This window comes from Elephas maximus, chromosome 9 (genome assembly GCF_024166365.1).
Source record: "Elephas maximus indicus isolate mEleMax1 chromosome 9, mEleMax1 primary haplotype, whole genome shotgun sequence".
Lineage (NCBI taxonomy): Eukaryota > Metazoa > Chordata > Mammalia > Proboscidea > Elephantidae > Elephas > Elephas maximus.
Window position 1 is genome coordinate 15,365,324 of NC_064827.1, and position 18,729 is coordinate 15,384,052.

At 40.2% G+C, this 18,729-nt stretch overlaps 1 protein-coding gene across 3 annotated transcripts in view; it reads right to left on the reverse strand.

Annotated features, from left to right (window-relative positions):
- PLGRKT (plasminogen receptor with a C-terminal lysine) overlaps positions 1-18,729 on the reverse strand; it is a 164,553-nt gene that overhangs the window by 114,906 nt on the left and 30,918 nt on the right. Inside the window, exons 3-6 of one of the 3 annotated variants that reach the window (XM_049896723.1) lie at positions 10,742-10,872; positions 10,487-10,546; positions 9,888-9,997; positions 5,916-6,309 (exon numbers count right to left, since the gene is read on the reverse strand). In XM_049896723.1, the coding sequence (XP_049752680.1) occupies positions 6,188-6,309; positions 9,888-9,997; positions 10,487-10,546; positions 10,742-10,872 (423 nt within the window). In that variant the 3' untranslated portion in view covers positions 5,916-6,187. Of the gene's footprint in view, positions 1-5,915; positions 6,310-9,887; positions 9,998-10,486; positions 10,547-10,741; positions 10,873-17,913; positions 18,070-18,729 lie in introns of those variants that run through there. The other 2 variants (XM_049896724.1, XM_049896725.1) reach the window with 2 other exon arrangements.

Here is an 18,729-nt window from a genome sequence, read left to right on the forward strand (position 1 = left end):
CTCATAGCAACCCTATAGGACAGAGTAGAACTGCCCCATATGGTTTCCTAGGCTGTAATATTTATGGGAGCAGATCGCCAGGTCTTTTCTCCTGAAAAGTGGTTGGTGGGTTCGAACCACCTTTCAGTTAGCAACCAAGTGCTTAACAATTGTGACACCAGGGCTCAAACATCCAACCTACTAACCCCAGTAAAATTCCAGTTCAGATTCTTTTACTCCCATTACCCTCAGGATAGAGTCCAAACTCCTTGCTGTTACACAGAGGCCCTTCAGGGGTTCAATTGCACCTTCAGGTTCATTCTAAACAAGTTCTCCCATATGAGGAACCCCTTGGACCAGCTAAACCTAAGAACCAGCAACTCCCTGGACCTGGAACTCATGGTCCTGCTTTTGTTCAAGCTGTTCCTTCTGCCTGGGGTGCCCTTCCTCTCCATTCCTTGTCTTTATGGAAAACTCATACACAAAACCTTCAAGACTTCACCCAAGGTTCTCTACAACTATAATTGCATCAAAGCCTTGAAGGTAGTGACCACATCATATTTACACTTGTTTCCCCACTTTATATTTCAGCTCCCACTATTCTCCCTGGCCTTCTTCCTGTTCTTGGGTCTTACCAAGGCACAGAGCCTTCCCTCTGGCTTTTCTCTTTACCTGGAGATTCCTTCTCTGTCCCCACATTCTAGTCTTCACAAGACTAGCTCATTCATTATTCAGGCCTAAGTTCAAATGTCACCTCTTCAGAGAGGTAGTCCCTGGCGTCCCAGATGTAAAATAGCTCTCTACCATCCTCACATACTCCTGATTAGTCCATTCTGTTTTATTTCCACTGAAATATTAATCACCATCAGAAATGATCTTATTTCTCCTTTTTTTTTAACAAAAACATTTTATTGTTTTTGATAAGTCTACACAGCAAGGTAGGTTCCCCTTTGACAATTTCTACACAATTTGATCAGTGACACTAGTTACATTTTCCACATTGTGTCAACATTCTTATTAATTTTATTCTGGTTGTTCTAATTCCAGCACTCTAGTTTCCCTACCCCCTTATCTTCTTATCTATTTCTTATTCTTTTTATCTCTCTGTACTATATGCTGAGTGATTTCTTCAGATTTCTCTCCAAGTTCACTAATTCTTTCTTCAACTCTGTCTAATTTGCTGTTTAACATATCCATTGAGATTTTAATTTCAAATCTGTACATCATGTCTTAAAATACTCTAGTTTCCCTGCTCCTTTATAGTCTTATCTTTGCTGTGAATTAAATGTTGGCCTTTAGGTTTCATACAGGTGTTTAGCAGAGCACCAATCTAATGGGAAACATCCTTTATTTTGTTAGAACATGATCTCAGAGGATAGTTTTGGTTTGAGATTTAAAGAGTATCTCAGCATTTCAGGATGATATTCTCAGGAAGTTTTCTGGCCTCAGGTGGTCCAGTTAGTCTCGCCACTTTTAAGAATTTGAGTTTCTTTTTGTATTTTTTTTAATTGTACTTTAGATGAAGGTTTACAGAACTAGCTTCTCATTAAACAATTAGTACACATATTGTTTTGTGACATTGGTTATCAACCCCACAAAATGTCAACATGCTCCCTTGTCAACCTTGGGTTTCCTATTACCAGTTTTCCAGTCCCCTCCTGCCTTTTGGTCTTTGCCCCAGGCCTGGTGTGCCTCTTTAGTCTTGTTTTGTATTACAAGACTGTCCAATCTTTGGATGAAGAGTGAACCTCAGGAGTGGTTTATTACTGAGCTAAAAGGGTGTCTGGGGGGCCATATTTTCAGGGTTTCTACAGTCTCCATCAGGCCAGTAAGTCTGGCATTTTTTGTGAGCTGGAATTATGTTTTACATTTTTCTCCAGCTCTGTCTAGGATCCTCTTTTGTGATCCCTGTCAGAGCAGTAAGTGGTGGTAGCTGGGCACCATCTAGCTGTGCTGGACTCATTCTGGTGGAGGCTGTGGACTAATCTTTCCCTTGTGTCTTTGCTTTTCTTCATTCTCCCTTGCTCCCGACAGGGTGAGACCAGTGGAGTATCTCAGATGGCTGCTCACAGGCTTTTAAGAACCCAAACACTACTCATAAAAGTAGAATGTAGAACATTTTCTTTATAAACTATGTTATGCCAATTGAGCTAGATGTTACCTGAGACCATGGTCCCCAGAGCCCTCAGCCCAGTAATTCTGTCCCTCAGGGAGTTTGATTGTGTCTATGGAGCTTCCATAACCTTGCCTTGGACATGTTGTGCTGGCTCCCCCAGTATTGTGTACTGTCTTACCCTTCACCAAAGTTACCACTTACCTATTGTCTATTTAGTGTTTTTCCATCCCCGCACCTCCCTTCCCTTGTAACTATCAAAAATTGTTTCTTTTTCATAAGTTTTTATAGTAGAGATCTCATATAGTATTTGTCCTTTTGTGATTGACTTATTTCACTCAGCATAATGCCCTCCAGATTCACCCATGTTTTGAGAAGCTTCACAGATTCATCATGTTCTTTAAGGTTGCATAATACTCCACCGTATGTACGTACCAGTTTGTTTATCCATTCATCTGTTGATGTGCACTTAGGTTGTTTCCATCATTTGGCTCTTGTGAACAATGCTGCAATGAACATGGATGTGCATGTGTCTATTCGTGTGACAGCTCTTATTTCTCTAGGATATATTCCTAGGAGTGGTTTGCTGGATCACATGTTATTTCTATTGCTAGTTTTCTAAGGAAGCACCATATTGTTTTCCAAAATTTTTGTACCATTTTCCTTTCCCACCAGGAGTGAATAAGAATTCCGATCTCCCTGCAGCCTCTCCAAAATTTGTTATCTCCTGTTTTTTTTGATTAGCACCAGTAAGCTGGGGCAAGATGGTATCTTGTTGTGGTTTTGATTTGCATTCCTCTAATGGCTAGTGATCGTGAGCATTTCCTCATGTGTCTGTTGGCCGCTTGAACGTCTTCTTTGGTGAAGTGTCTGTTCATTTCCTTTGTCCATTATTTAATTGGATTATTTGTCTTTTTGTTGTAGAGGTGTTGCATTTTCTTGTAGACTTTAAAGATTAGATCTTTGTCTGATTTGTAATAGCCGAATTTTTTTCCCAGTCTGTAGGCTCTCTTTTTACTCTTTTGGTGAGCATAAGTGTTTAATTTTTAGAAGAGTCCAGTTATCTAGCTTAGCTTCTGGAGTTTGTGTGTTTTTGGTTGTGATTTATATCTTTTTAATGCTGTGTATTAGGGCCTCTAGCATTGGTCCTTTTTTTTTTTTTCTATGAAATTCATAGTTTTTGGCTTTATATTTAGGTCTTTGGTCAATTTTGACTTAGTTTTCGTATATGGTGTGAGGTATGGTCCTGTTTCTTTTTTTTGCAGATGGACATCCAATTTTGCCAATACCATTTGTTAAATAGGCTGTCTTTTCCCCATTTGATGGACTTTGGGCCTTTGTTGAAGATCAGGTGACCATAAGTGGATGGATTTGGTTCTCAATCCTGTTGCATTGGTCAATGTATCTGCCATTGTACCAGTACCAGGTTGTTTTGTCTACCACAGCTATATAGTAGGTTCTCGGGTCAGGTAGTGCAAGTTCTCGTACTTTATTCTTCTTCTTCAATAGTGCTTTACTTATCGAGGGCTTCTTCCCTTTCCATATAAAGTTAATAATTACTTTTTCCATCTCTAAAGAATGTTGTTCGTATTTGGATAAGACTGCATTGTATTTGTAAGTCGCTTTGGGTAGAATTGTCATTTTCACAATGTTGCCTACCTATCCGTGAGTATGGTATGTTTTCCCATTTAAGTAGATCTCTTTTAGTTTTTTGCAGTAGTGTTTTGTAGGTTTCTTTGTATAGGTCTTTTATATTTCTGGTTAGATTTATTCCTAAGTATTTTATTTTCTTAGGGCCTCTCATAAAAGGTATTGTTTTCCTGATTTTCTTTTTGCCATTCTGTTTATTGGTGTATAGAAATCCAACTGATTTTTGTATGTTTATCTTGCATCCTGCTAGTCTTCAGAACCTTTCTATTAGTTCCAGTAGCTTTCTTCTGGAGTCTTTTGGGTTTTCTATGTATAGTATCAGATCACCTGCAAATAGGGACAGTTTAACTTCCTCATTACCAATTTGGATGCCCTTTCTTTTTCTTGGAAACCCTGGTGGTGTAGTGGTTAAGTGCTACGGGCATTAACCAAAGGGCCAGCAGTTCAAATCTGCCAGGCACTCCTTGGAAACTCTATGGGGCAGTTCTACTCTGTCCTATAGGGTTGCTATGTCAGAATCGACTCGACAGCACTGGGTTTTTTATTGTTGTTTTTGTTTTTCATTTTCTTGCTTTATTGCACAATGTTAAATAGAAGTGGTGATAAAGGGCATCCTTGTCTTGTTCCTGTTCTCAAGGGCAATGTTTTCAGCCTCTCTCCATTAAGAATGATGTTGGCTGTTGGTTTGGCATTAAAAAAAAAAAAAAAAAAAAAAAAAAAAAAAAAAAAACCTTTATTATGTTGAGAAATTTCCCTTCTATACCTATTTTATTGAGGGTTTTTTATCAGGAACAGATGTTGGACTTTGTCAAATGCCTTTTCTGTGTCAATTGAGAGGATCATGTGATTCTTTTCTTTCATTTATGTGGTGGATTAGGTTGATTGATTTTCTAATGTTGAACCAATCTTGCATGCCTTGTATGAATCCTACTTGGTCATGGTGTTGTTTTTTTTATATATATATATATGATCTGAATTCTATTGGCTATATTTTGTTGAGAATTTTTGCATCTATACTCATGAAAGATAACGGTCTGTAATTTTCTTTTTTTGTGGTGTCTTTGCCTGGTTTTGATATCAGGGTTTTGCTGACTTCATAGAATGAATTTGGAAGTATCCCTTCCTTTTCTATGTTCTGAAATAGTTTTAGTACTAGTGTAAGCTCTTCTCTGAATGTTTGGTAGAATTCTCCAGTGAAGCCATCTGGGCAAGGGCACTTTTTTTCTTGGGAGTTTTTTTAATTGCCCTTTCAAAGAAATGATCTTATTTCTTTCCATGCTTATTTATTCTGTTTCCCTCCACGGTTCCCCAGTGCCTCCCTAGGGCACATCCCTTCTACTGAGATGGAGGGACCTTGACTACTCATTCACTGATGTAGCCAGTTCCTTCAACAGTTCCTGTCACATCCTTGTTGCTGTTGTTAACTGCCATTGAGTCGACCCCCAGATCATGGCAATCTCACGCACAACAGAACAAAACACTGCCCAGTCATGTGCCATTCCCACAGTTGGTTGTAGATTGGACAGTTGGATCTATAGGGTTGTCATTCCAACAACAAAGTCATTGACCAGAACTTTGTCATTCATCTTAGTATCAGTAAATATCTTTGGAATAAATGTACAGTTTGTGCACAGTTTGGCCTTGGAAAAAGTGGGTATAAATATGACTATTTTATGAGCATAAAAGTTATTCAGTGAGTCTACAAAAAAAGGGTGGGTATCCTAATCAGCCACCCCTTATTCCCCACCACACTGACTCTACCCCAGGTCACTTTTTGAATATTTTTACCTTTTATCTTTCACATCTGTCTTGGCATGCCAGGAATGAGTTGTGGCCTAACCTTTTCAATGACGTTTTAGCACACAGACACAGGAGCCAAACTATCTGGGTTCAAATCTCAGCTCTGTCCCCGTGTATGACCTTGGGCAAGTAATACAATGCCTCTGTGCCTCAGAGTCCACATTCATAATATGTCAACTATCTCATGAGACTGCTGGGACAAGTACATGAATTAATATACACAAAACACTCAGGACTGTGCCTGGTCATCATCTTCAAACATGTGGGGACAGGACACAGGGATAAATCCAAATAACAGGAGCATCTGTGGGAGACAAGTGAGACGGGAAAAGTGCATAAGACAGGGAAGTGGCAGCAGGACATTGTCTCTGGGAATTCAAAACAATAAAATTTATTAATTTTGCACTTAGGTATTTGCATTACAAACACATACAGAGGAAGTCTGCAAGGTATTTAGAGTACTTCCATGATTTTATGGCAAATGTTACAAACTTTATTTTAAAATAGTTTAACACAACTCATTCTGCATTTTAATATTTTACAATAAAACCAATTATATCAACATCTTGAGCATTTAAAAAATTATAGAAACCATGATTCATGCTAACAATTTTGTGCTTTGCGAGTCAGTGGGTAAACACGATTTCATTTGTCTATGAAGAATTTACTCTGTTCCCTTCTGGCTTTTTCAAGGCTTTCAAAAGTGATCAGTCCTCTTGGCAACTCCAACTTGCTGTTTTCTGTTTCCAGTATGTTCTCAGCTTCACCTTAAATAAAGTACAGAAATAGGCAACGTGACACAGAGCTCATCAGGGTTTTGTGAAAAGATATGACTGCTATGATCCTGTGACAACTCTAACACTCTGTGTGCAGGCATGTCTCCAAATCTCATAAATATTTCACCCATTTTCCTCCAGTGATTGACGCCCCTCCCAAAGGAAACAACACAGTCATACTTCTGAAGACTTGGAGTGACAAAACAGATGCCAGAGATTTTATTGGATAGAAAGCAGCATGTTAAAATGTAGGAGAGAAAGAAATCAAGATGAGTATTTTTTTTTTTTTTCCTTGAACACAAGTCAGGATGATCAGTAGTATTAGTTGTGTTTGGAAGTTTTTGAGGTGGAAGAGCCACGTATAGCCCTTCCTATGTCTCCTTAATATCCTAAGTGTCATGAGAGAAAATAAAGTTTACCAGAAGTTCTGATTTTTCAGGAAAACTAATCTTTCATCAGAAATCAACTGGAAAACATCCCAAATAATATTGAGTGTTCTTTAGTCTGAACACACACTCATGTGTGTTTATTTCTGTAAATAATTCCTCTTTCAAACAACAGCTAGATAATGTAGTATTTTCTTCAGCCTAGTGACATTTGCCAACTGCTGTTGTTGAAGAGCTGGTGGCACCATGGTTAAGACCTTGGCTGCTAACCAAAAGGTTGGCAGTTCAAATCCACCAGCTGCTCCTTGGAAACCCTATGGGACAATTCTACTTTGTCTTATTTTTTTTAATATTGTTGAAGAGGAATCTGTAAAAAAATTTTAAAATTATATTGTAATGCACGTTATTGACATTTCATAAAGGTGCCTTGGGAAGGAAGGCAAATGTTTTCTTTGAGGACTTCTCTTTTAGCATACTCCTATGATTTATACTCCAAACATAATAAGGCAATCTGCTATTTTTGAATTACAAAAGTACTTCGACTATCTGCAAACATCCTTTTTGCTTCAGTCTTAAGTAGTTAAGTACTAATCATTACAAAAGTGTGTATAACTAGGCAGTCCATTGATGATAGACTAGATGTTTTCCATGTGAAAATATCAGTGTATGTTTACTGAATGGCTGATGATAAATTCAGTCAAACAGAGCTTGTATCTTTTGGAGTCATCACTACTCAACAGGTAAAAAACGACAACCTAAACTTTCTAATGTAACAAGCTTCACAGAAAAGTCCCATAACATGCCTTGGAAATTTGAAATTTTATATTCTGTAGACTTAGATGTCCCTGTAATAAAATTACTTTCCAAATATACAATCAACACTTTCCTAGGAAATAAATTTGTTTTATGTTAGAATTACAATCAAGTGAATGTGGTGTAATAGGGTTGACATTTCTTTATATTTTATATTAATTTTTATGAGGAACTGAGAATTCTAATCTCCATATACACAATGACACACAGTTAAGCTCAGATCCATGAATTCTTGAGCAGGTGAATAATGGTGAAACAGAGCAGGTTATTGACATGAATTTTAACATAGTAGATCAGTTGTATAGAGTTAGTTCCCAGCTAAAAATGGGTTTGTACTCCAGAAGTTCATTTGTAGTTCAGTGTTTTAGAAGTTGGAATATATTTCTCCAAAGTAATAATGCTGTAAATAAATTTTTAGGCTGTCAACAAAAGGCTGTTTTGCCCATAATATACGTGAACTGTGGAGCCCTGGTGGTGCAGTGGTTAGGATTTCGGCTGCTAACCGAAATGTATGTAGTTCAAATCAACCAGCCACTCTTTGGAAACCCTATGGGGCAGTTCCACTCTGTGCTATAGGGCCAGTATAAGTTGAAATTGAATCAACAGCACCAGGTTTGGTTTGGTTTTGGTTATGATACCAATAATACCTGGCCCAAATGGACATTTTGACATAGGTTCCACGTGGAAAATGCCTTTTCATTTTCAAACAGGAATTTTTAAGGAGGAATGTGATGTCTTACTCCCTACTTCTCAACCTGGAGAGGGGTCTGTGCCTCCTTCTTTCACATTGCAAACTATAACAAACACGGCTTCAAGGATAATGATGGGCCCATATCCCAGGAGAGGACAGGCTGGCAAAGATGAAGGCTTGGGGAAGCACTGTTCCCAATGTGCTCTAGAGAGAAGTAAGGACATAGAGATCCCCATGACAGTGCAGTTCCCAGAGAAGTGGCAAGAATTTGGGGGGCATGGATAGTCTAGAGTACTGGCAGACTCTAGCTCCCTGGGACAAGAGAGGCTGCTGTGGCAGCAGCTCCATCTTACAGGGCAGGAAGAGCCAGGGTTCTGTGAGAGCAGTGTGCTGGTGAATGTTTAACAAACAGGTCTCCAAAAAAATACAAAAAAGGTACAGAAGTTTATTATGTAGGTAAGTTATTTATAAATTTTCCTGATACAAAGTACATATAGCACACAACTTACAAATACTAATTATGAGGCACTTCATTATAAATCCCATAGAGCAGATTGATTCTCACAGAACACTTTCCTTCGTTTTTCTTGAACTCGTGTATTCGAAGCCAAACTAAGGTGGCAGTTGGCAAGAGTACAGTTCCAACATGAATGATGGCTGAAGTTTTGCTGACACTAGTGAGCGGGACAAAGTGAAACAAGGAAGATGTGTGTTGGCACGTCATTTGTTTAACAGTGGTATAAGCCTTTTTTCTTTTTGCAGAATCAGATTACAGTTTCCAAATATTGGAAGAACATTTTCTCAATTTTTTGTACTACGCGCACACGAGAAAAAAAAAAAAAAAGGTCTGTGATGGCTACAGACACGACTCACTTTCAATTTTAATCGGCATCTTGCTCACCGCTTTCTTAAGTGTACACCATGGGTTGGCAAACTTCCTTAAATGACCAGACAGTAAATATTTCTGACTTTTGGTGCCTTACTTTTTACTGCTGCAATAACTCAACTCTTGTCATTGTAGTGAGAAAGCAGTCATAGACAATACATACAGGGATGTTCATGGCTGTGTTCTAATAAAACTTTATTTTCAAAAACAGGAGGCTGATCTGCAGGTCGTAGTTTGCTGACCCCTGGTCTAGACAATCAGCAGAACAATAAATCAAGCCCTGATCTGTAACATTTTCAGATCTCCACAGTGTAAATACTCTCATCATGACCAACTTCAGTCTACCAATAGGACATCCCTGAAGGCAGAGTTGTAGCTATATGCTATCGTAGCTGAATATTGTAATTGCAGTTCTACCACATGGATACAATAGACATAAATAATCTAAGTGTAAGTAAAATAATTAGAAACTCATGATTTCTGAGTATTAGCTTTGTTTTAATATAATTTAATTTAATTTCTTAATAATTTATTTAATTGCATTTTTATATAATTTAATATTTAGTAACAACTGTGGTTAACAGCCAGCTTACAAAATCTCTGAAAATTTAGCCATCACTTCTCACAACCTGGTATGAGCTGGCTCCAGCAAACCACTCTGTGAGGGAGGAGAAGGGCTGGTGATTGGGAGACTCAGGGAGAGGGTCTTTTCAGAATCAGGAATTCCTAAGTCAAGGGGTCAAAAGGGGGAGATCACTGGTTCAGGAAATAGTCTGGTTTATCAGAGACATACCTTTCATTCTTTGCAGAAGTGTTCCATAGCCCAAGTCATACTGATAGGTGAGAATAAAGCTTAATGGAACAATGGGTAAGAGGAAGGCTGGCTTCTTCCTTTTTATTGCTCTGTTTCAAGAACAAAAAGAAATAACCTGTAAACATTTATCTCCATGTTGTTGTTGTGTGCCATTGAGTCGATTCCAACTCATAGCAACCCTGTAGAACAGAGTAGAACTGGCCCATAGAGTTTCCAAGGAGCCACTGGTGGATTCGAACTGCAGAACTTTTGGCTGGCAGCCTGAGCTCTTAACTGCTTTGCCACCAAGTCCCCATATATCTCTACGCTCAGTAAAAAAAAAAAAAAAAAAAAAAAAAATTACCTGTTTTTTGGAAGAATATCATCCATCTCAAAAATTACTTAATTCATTTGAGGTTTCTACGGAAGTAGGGTTTTCTTCCTCAGAGCCAGTCACCAGATTCTGCAGTTCTCAAGGGCAAGGTCTATAACTTGTTCATCTTTAATTGACTTCAAGGCTCAGATTCCCCATTTTAAAATGGATAATGATTGATATCTACTTCTCAGATACTGCAGAGATAAACTTGTGGAGGCCTTACCCTATTTTGGTGACCAAGAAGTCCTCTAACTTATAAAATGGAGACAAGGCTAGAAGAAACCTAAGAAACGAAAAGCAGTATTAAATACTACTACCCTGGTTTTACAGAGATCTAGCAAGTCTTTGAGGGGTTACTTTGTTTACCTATACGCAATGTGGACCAAAATCTGATTCTGACCAATTTAATATAATATGAAAACAGCAAACACAAAACAAGACGTACTTAAGAAAATTTTAAAGTAAATAGCAAACATACCCGGCTGTTAAAGAGATGGCTGCAATGCCAAAAAAAGTTCCAAAATATTTGAAGAACTCCCGAGACCAAGCCACCTGCATGGCCATTTGTCTTTCTCTGATTTCATTCTGCATTATTAGTTGCCTTTCCAGCTGGGGACAGAACAAAAGACAAAGTGTGGTTACTCATCTTTTGAATCTGAGCACAGAGTTGATAATCCGCTTCCTTTCCAGTGGATTTTCATTCTTCAATAGCTTTGATCATTTTTCTTTCTTTTTTAATTTCAATAGACTTTGACTAAAGTCCTCAAGTATCGTCTTGACATTGGAATCTTTCTGGAGTATGTACAGAACAGACGCCGATATTCTGTTTCTGCAGCCTTCAGTCTTTACTACATGCAGCCTGGCTTTTCTACCCAAGCCCAGATATATGCCCAGCTTTTTTGATTACATGTGAAGGAAGATCTAAGGGCTTTTAAATGCAGATACATCACACTGGCCTTTATCACCACTTAAACAGAAATCATCTTGCCTTCTGAATCTATCCAACTCCAAATTGAAATTTATTTGAAGTATCAAGTCCATGTCATTACCATGATAAGATGGTGTTGTTCTTAGTTGCCTTTGAGTCAATTTTAGACTCATAGTGACGCCATGTGACAGAGTGGAACTGCCCCATAGGGTTTTCTTGGCTGTAATCTTTATCAGAGCAGATCGCCAGGCCTTTATCCCACAAAGTTGCTAGATGGGTTCAAATTGCCAACCTTTCCATTAGCAGCCAAGCCATTAACTGTCACACCACCAAGTCTCCTTGATACAATGGTAGAAGGGTATTGAGATATCCGCAGAGATTTTTCATTGTTTACATTTTTGTTTTCTTCTACCACTTCAGCTTGTGGCTTTGTCTGCTTTGGGACAGGGTGCATATGCAGCCCTGAACACAGGAGGGGGCTGAATTTCTTAATGGATTTTTTAAAAATACAGAGGATAAGCAACATTCTGAAAACTCAAATCCATTATTTTGAAAGAGTTGGATTCTTGAGTTAGAAAAAAAATTTTTTTTGTTTGTTTTTTGTTCTAAAATCTTGGCTCTGCAGTCCTTAGGAAAGCCTGGAAGACAACGAACATGGAATTTATAATGTCAACCAGAGGGTGGGGAATAATGAGTAATACTGTGACATGGTTTCCTCCTATGCTCTCCTTCTGCTGTTGGAAGGAACTGGGAGAAGAGAACAGAGTTTAGATGTAAGCACGGGGTTTGGCTCATTGGCCCCTTGGGGGTTTCTGCCCCAGGGGATGTGATGGAAACCTCGGGTGGCTCTGAAGGTCAGCAGACAGAGACTTAAGGCCTTGCTTCCTGAGCAGAATCCTGACGGGGGGCTGCTACAGTAGAGCAGAAATGGTGGCAGGGCAGATCCCGGCATAGGGCATGCCTGAGAGAGGCCACCTGTCTCCCTCATCTGCCACGGGGTGTGGAGAAAATCTAAAAGATTCCCATGTCACCTGGAGAGGGGCACAGATGGTAACTGAAAATATAAAACAGGCGGCCTACCAGAGAGTCACCAAAACCTAGGGTGAGGGGACCACATAGCAGACAGCTGGGTAGAGAATATGAGCCCGGGGCCAGCTGGGGAAGCTGGCTGGATCTCTGAGGATCAGCAGCACCCAAGACAGCAGAGGTGGTAGCCAAGCCAGCCTGGAACTTGGTCAAATGCCCTAAGAGCAAATCACCTGGCCCAGGTGCTTCTGTTTCCCCCGGTTGGTGCTCACTTCTTTGTCTCCGAGTATCTAGTTTATCTAGTTAGTCCATAAATTTCAGCCATTCTTTTTGAATTTGCCCCTTTTCCCCATTCTTGCTGCCTCCCCTAAAATCCAAGTCCTTTCAACTCAGACCCTGGCTATTGCAACAGCCCCTCAGCTAGCCTCCCACCTCTAGTCCTTCCTACTTATGTCTAGCCTTATAGTAACAAAAGCACTGTTGTCCAGAGGTTGAGACTCTGGAACTGGGGCCTGACTGTCTGCACTTGAAGCCTGGCTCCAACACTTGCAGGCTGTGTGACTCTTGGCAAGTTCTTGCATCTCTGTGTGCCTCAGTATTCTCATCTGTCAAATGGCGCAAATGACAGTACCTACCTTAAAGGGTTGTTATGAGGATTACATGAGCAAATACACGTGATGTGATGTGATGTCTTAGAGCAGAAACTTAGTAAGGGCTCAATAAAAGCAAGTTGTTATTATTTGACATAAATAGATATAATAATGCAGGACCGATCATTTAAAAACACCAATTCTATTCCAGTCACTACCCTGCTGAGAAACTTCCAATGATTTTGTTTTCTGTCACAAGTAGAAATACCCTGCTCTGCCTTCCCAACCTCTGGACTAGGTTTGTGCCCCTGGCCAGCCTCATTTTCCACCATGGCCCTTCTCAACATGCATCACTATTTCGGTCATGCTGGCCTCCCACAGTTCCCCAGACGTGGCTCCATCAGTCGCTTCTTGGCTGTGTGACCTTGCATGAGTCACAGCATGCCTAAGCCTCATTTATCTCATCTGTAAACTGGGGATAATGCTGGTACCGAAATCATAGAGTTACTTCTTTATGAGACTCGGATTTTTTATGAGACTTTTAATATCGGGATTTTATGAATTTTCTTATACCAAACCAAAACCAAACCCACTGCCATTGAGTCGATTCCAGCTCATAGCAACCCTATAGGTCAGAGTCCAACTGCCCCAAAGAGTTTCCAAGGAGCACCTGGTGGATTCAAACTGCCAACCTTTTGATTAGCAGCCGTAGCTCTTAACCACTACGCCACCTGGGTGTGATTACGTACATAAAAGAAAACCAAACAGACCTATTGCTGCCGAGTTGATTCCAACTCATAGTGATCCTACAGAAGAGCAGAACTGCCCTATGCAGTTTCCAAGGAGCAGCTGGTGGATTCGAACTGCCGAGCTTTTGGTTCGCAGTCGAGCTCTTAATCACTGTGCCATCAAGGCTCTCTTTCTTTTTTTAACATGCCTCTGGTTCTAGAGGGAAGTGATGTGTGTGCAGGAAAAGCAACAGCAGTTTTATGTAGTGAAAATATTTTCTCTACTCTTAACCCCTTCATGGTGCCTCTTCCTTGTGTTACCATATTTTATTTAATCAGCCAGCTACTGAGGATTTGAACCAGTCAGTCAATAAGCTTCATAATATGTGTACCCAATAAAACAGAGAAAAACATATTTTTTACAAATATTCTAGGAACATTGTATGACATCACAATAAATCCCCAAGGTATAAACCACATAGACCATGTTTTCTTACCACAGAGCTGTAAATGTAGAAATTAAAGAAGTTAATAATGATTGTGTATTAAAAAAAAAAATTGTAAAACAATAAACTGAAAAATGATTCGGATCAATAGATATTTAACAAGATGGCTGGATTTAAGGTAAACATACAAATATCCAAGGTTTTCTATATCCCGGAAACCATTAAAAACTATTGACAATATTAAAAACAATATATAATATCCAGGAATAACTCCCAATCAGAATCCTATCAGGAATTATCTTATTAACTTGACAAACTCATTACAAATTTTACTTGAAAGAGAAAATGTGGAAAAAGAGTAAAGAAAATTGTCTTAACCTGGCAGGCATCCAAAACTACTAAAGAGGTGTGCTGTCCAATATGGTAGCCACTAGCCATATGTAGCTATTTAAATTAAAATTAAATACAATTAAAAATTCAATCTCTCAGATAAACTAATCACTTGTGACTAATCATGTGCATGTGTGTGTATATATATTCATAGAAATGTATATGCACATCTATTCTCTCAGTCTATCACCTATCATACGTAGGCAGGTGTGTGTGTATACATACATATACTTAAAATGCATACATACATAACAGAAATATAACAGACCCAAACTGGAATCAATCCACAGGTCCATCAACTATAGAATGAATAAATAAATTATGGTCCATTCATACAGTGGAATATTCCAAAGCATGGGAAAAGAAGAAATTATTGCTACAATCAACAATGTGAATGAATTTTACAGACAATACTGAATGGGGGGGAGGGGAACAGACACAGGAGTACATACTTTATGATCTCCTACATATAAAACATTAAATAGGCAAAACTAACTTATGGGGATAGTGGTCTGAACAGTGGTTGCCTTTAGCAGTGGGAGGGGCAGAAGGAAGCCCCTTTGTGGGGCTGGAAACATTCTATATACTGGTCAGATAATAACTACACAGGAATATATATGCAGCAATTCATTGAACTCTTCCTTTAAGACTGAACACACTTCATTAGTAAATGTCAATTAAAAAAAAAAAAAAAAGATTGTAGAGGAACAAGAGTAGAAACAGAGAGGGCAGTTAGGAGCTACAGTAGTAACCCAGGCAAGAGATGAGGGTTTGGAACAGGGTGATGGCAATGGAGGTGAGAAGGGGCTGCCTTGGAATTTAGAGCTAAACATGATTTGCTAATGGATTGGATAGAGGGATGCGAGAAGAGGAGAAAAGGAAGAGCTGACTCCCAGGATGAAGGCAAGAGCACAGCACAGTGTGCCACTGGCAGAGGTGGGGAAGACTGGAGGATAAGCAGATTGAATGGGGTGAAGAGGAGGTGTTATGTTATAGACATGTTAGCTTGAGGTGTTTGTTGTCATCCAAGTGGATATGTCAAGTAGACAGTTTAATATTCAGTCTGGAGCATATACTGGACAAATACTGGAGTTTGTATAGACAACCAGATAGTGGAGTTTATATGGACAGAGTCTAGGCTAGAGAGGTGGTATTTGAAATGATGAGACTGGATGAGTTTCCATAGGAAGTGAGTACAGACAGAGAAGAGGACTGCGTCTGAGCCAGGGCCACTCCATGAATGTGCAGAAGTCAGGGAGAGGAGGAGGCAAAGGAGACTGAGAAGGCCTGGTCAGGGAGGTAGAAGGAGAAACAAGAGGCGTGGGTTCCCAGAAAACAAGTGAGGAATGCTGTGAGTGATCAGTGAGGTTGAATGAGATAAGGCCTAAGAACTGGAACTTAAGGCCCAGTGTATTACAAGCTCACTGGTGATCTCTGAGCATCTAAAGTCATGCCTGTGACATTGTTGTTAGCTGCCACAGAGTCAGGCCCCAGCTCATGGTGACCCCAGCACAACAGAATGAAATGCCACCCAGTCCTGTGCCATCCCATGATTGGTTGCAGATCAGACCACTGTGATCCGTAGAGTTTTCACTGGCTGGTTTTCAGAAGGTCATTAGGCCTTTCTTCACAGTCTTAGTCTGGAAGCTCTTGCTGAAACCTGTTCATATCACAGCCGTGCAAGTCTCCACCGACAGATAATGGTCGCTGTGCATGAGGGCCATTGGCTGGGAACTGAACCCAGTTCTCCCTCTTCAAAATGAAAATTCTACCACTGAATCAGCAATGCCTTTGTCATGTTGTAAGTACTCAACAACTATCACAGGATATATGGAGAATATAACAAAAAGAAAGAGCCTATATAAACTCACTGTTCTTAGCAAGGGATCATACTTTCACAGTGAGGAAAGTGAAAGTCCTCCATAAACCGGCTGGCTCGTTCACTCTTCCCCCCAGCCCTTGAGGTTTTTGGCTTAAAAAGAACAAGTACAGAGGATCTTTCTTTCTCCCATGTGGAATAGCCACAGAGAACTAGCCTAGCCCTCAGTCATCCCTGATCCTAAAGATGATAGATAAATGAATGGTTTTCTTGGCCCTGTTCCATGGTTTACAGCCTGCCCAAACTTGTACTAGAATGAGGAAACAGGACTGATACTTACTTAACCTCTCTGTGTTTCAGTTTCATCATCTACAAAAAGGGAAGACTAATAGTACCTATCTCATAGCTTGTAACAATGTCTTAATATATGCAAAGGGCTAAAAACACAGTTTGGCACAGAGCAAGTGCTAAACAGTATTAGATGTTGAATATACTATTATGGTATTGTCAATACCCTCAGCTAAAGAGCACCAGGGCACACTTGTAGCCAAAAAAGTTAGGTTTACTGATTTACTGCAATGATGCAGACAGACATCATGGGTGGCTGTGGGGAGTTCTCAGGAAGAGGTATCAGAAAGGACAATATAGGACATGGGCTGTTTGGTGATTTGGGGGAGATTTCAAAGATGCTCTGGATTGGGTGCTGTCAGGAAGTAGCAGTGATTCCATGACTGGATATCTGAAGTCTTATCTAGAAGGCAGCAGGAACAAAGCAGGCTAAAGTGGTAAGTAGTAAAAATGCCATAGCAGTTGAATTAGTCAGGATGGCGAAAGAGGTGGTGCTTGGCCATTTCTGTGGTTTGGACAATGTTTATATTTTTGTCTGTGTTCTGACATGATTCTAGAGTGTTTTTTGGTTTTTGTTTGTTTGTTTTTCTGTGAACTATCACAGTCACAGCATGCCCTTGTCATATGGGTGACCTTTGAAAATTACTCATGTTCAACAGGAGAATGTCAAGGCCTAGCTCTGAGTGTGAGCCAGCTCCTGGTTGTCAGGGACACACTTCTCAGTATGTATAAAACAGCATGTGCTTTGAGGGGTAATTAATAGACTTTGGGAAGATGGTCACAGTTTCCTTTGACATCTGAGTAATGAGTTACCAGAGAGAACCTTGGGAGTGAGCAGAGAGGAGAGACTGAAGGCCTAGATGTACCCATCCCCTCTGCCTTGGAGACAGTCCACTCTCTGGAAGCTCTCAGAAGGGGATGGGAATGCAGTGGGTGACCCAAAGTGAGCACAGTGAGGAAAACAGAAAAGATGGTCGTTTGCTTCTGGCTCCTGGAGGGAAGGCATCCTGGCACCCACTCCACGATGAGATAAGCGCAATAAGATGGCATCCTCCCTAGTGACCTGGGCCATTATAAAGATTAAGTGGAGAAACTAGCTTCACAGTAGGTGAAACTTACCTTCACTGACAGAGGAGAAGTATCAAGGGGGAATTCAGGGCAGCATGAAGCTTCCAAGGGCCTGAAAGGTAAAACCCCCAGGAAGGTATCTTTGCGGTCGGGAACACACTGAGGAAATCAAGCGAAGCCAGAGGAACCAAGGAGGACTAGTGTCCAGAAGGTTCTGAAACCCAGGTGCCAACCCTCATCTGTCTCAGGTTAGGAGGAAGTTATGAGTATTTTTGTTTAAAATCCCAGCCAGCTGTCAATTACGTACCTAGTTAAGTCCTTATTTATGGGTTTTTTGTTTGTTTGCCTTTTCCATGTAAAATCAGCTCTGCAAAACCATGGAACCACCAGGGAAGCACCAGGGTCTTCTGACACCTTTGTCAGTACTGATCAAGGTGGCACGACACTGAGCCAACTTCAGAATCTGAAAGATCATGGGAGGGGCCAACAGTGTAATATCAGGTTGGGAGAGTCAGAAAGGGAGACACAGGGTCTGCAGACCCGTCCCGCCTGGCCTCTATCCCCATGGAGTCCAAGGGCAGAATGTAAAGACTATTCCATCATCTTTCTCACCTTTCCTCTACAAAGACTGCTCATTCTATGTGGGACCCTGAATTCAGTAAGTCAGGTTGGGCTTCACAGCTTTGGAGCAGGAGGAACTTGGCTCCTTCAGGTACTAGCTACCTGTTTACCATGGGACTCCTCTAAGCTGCAGCTTCCTCACCTGTAAAAGGCGCCCAGTAACACCCACCTTGCAAGGCTGTGGCAAGAGTCAGAGATAACGTGTGAAAAGACAAGCCCAGGATGCAGGAAACAAAGGGCAAGTCAAATCTACGTCCCTGCTGCCTTTTGCCTCTCACATCAAGTGGGGACAATGGGGGCGGTGGGATTTTTAAATGTTTCTGAAATACAAAATGACTAAATCTTAAAAATGTATATACTTTTAATTTACTAACATAAATGCTGAGGTGTCAGAAAACTGTAATTGTTCTTTGCACTAGCAGGACATTCCACCTTAAATATCGAAACAGCAGTATTTTCCAAGAACAGGAATTGAAAGATATATAGCACATACTAACAGCCA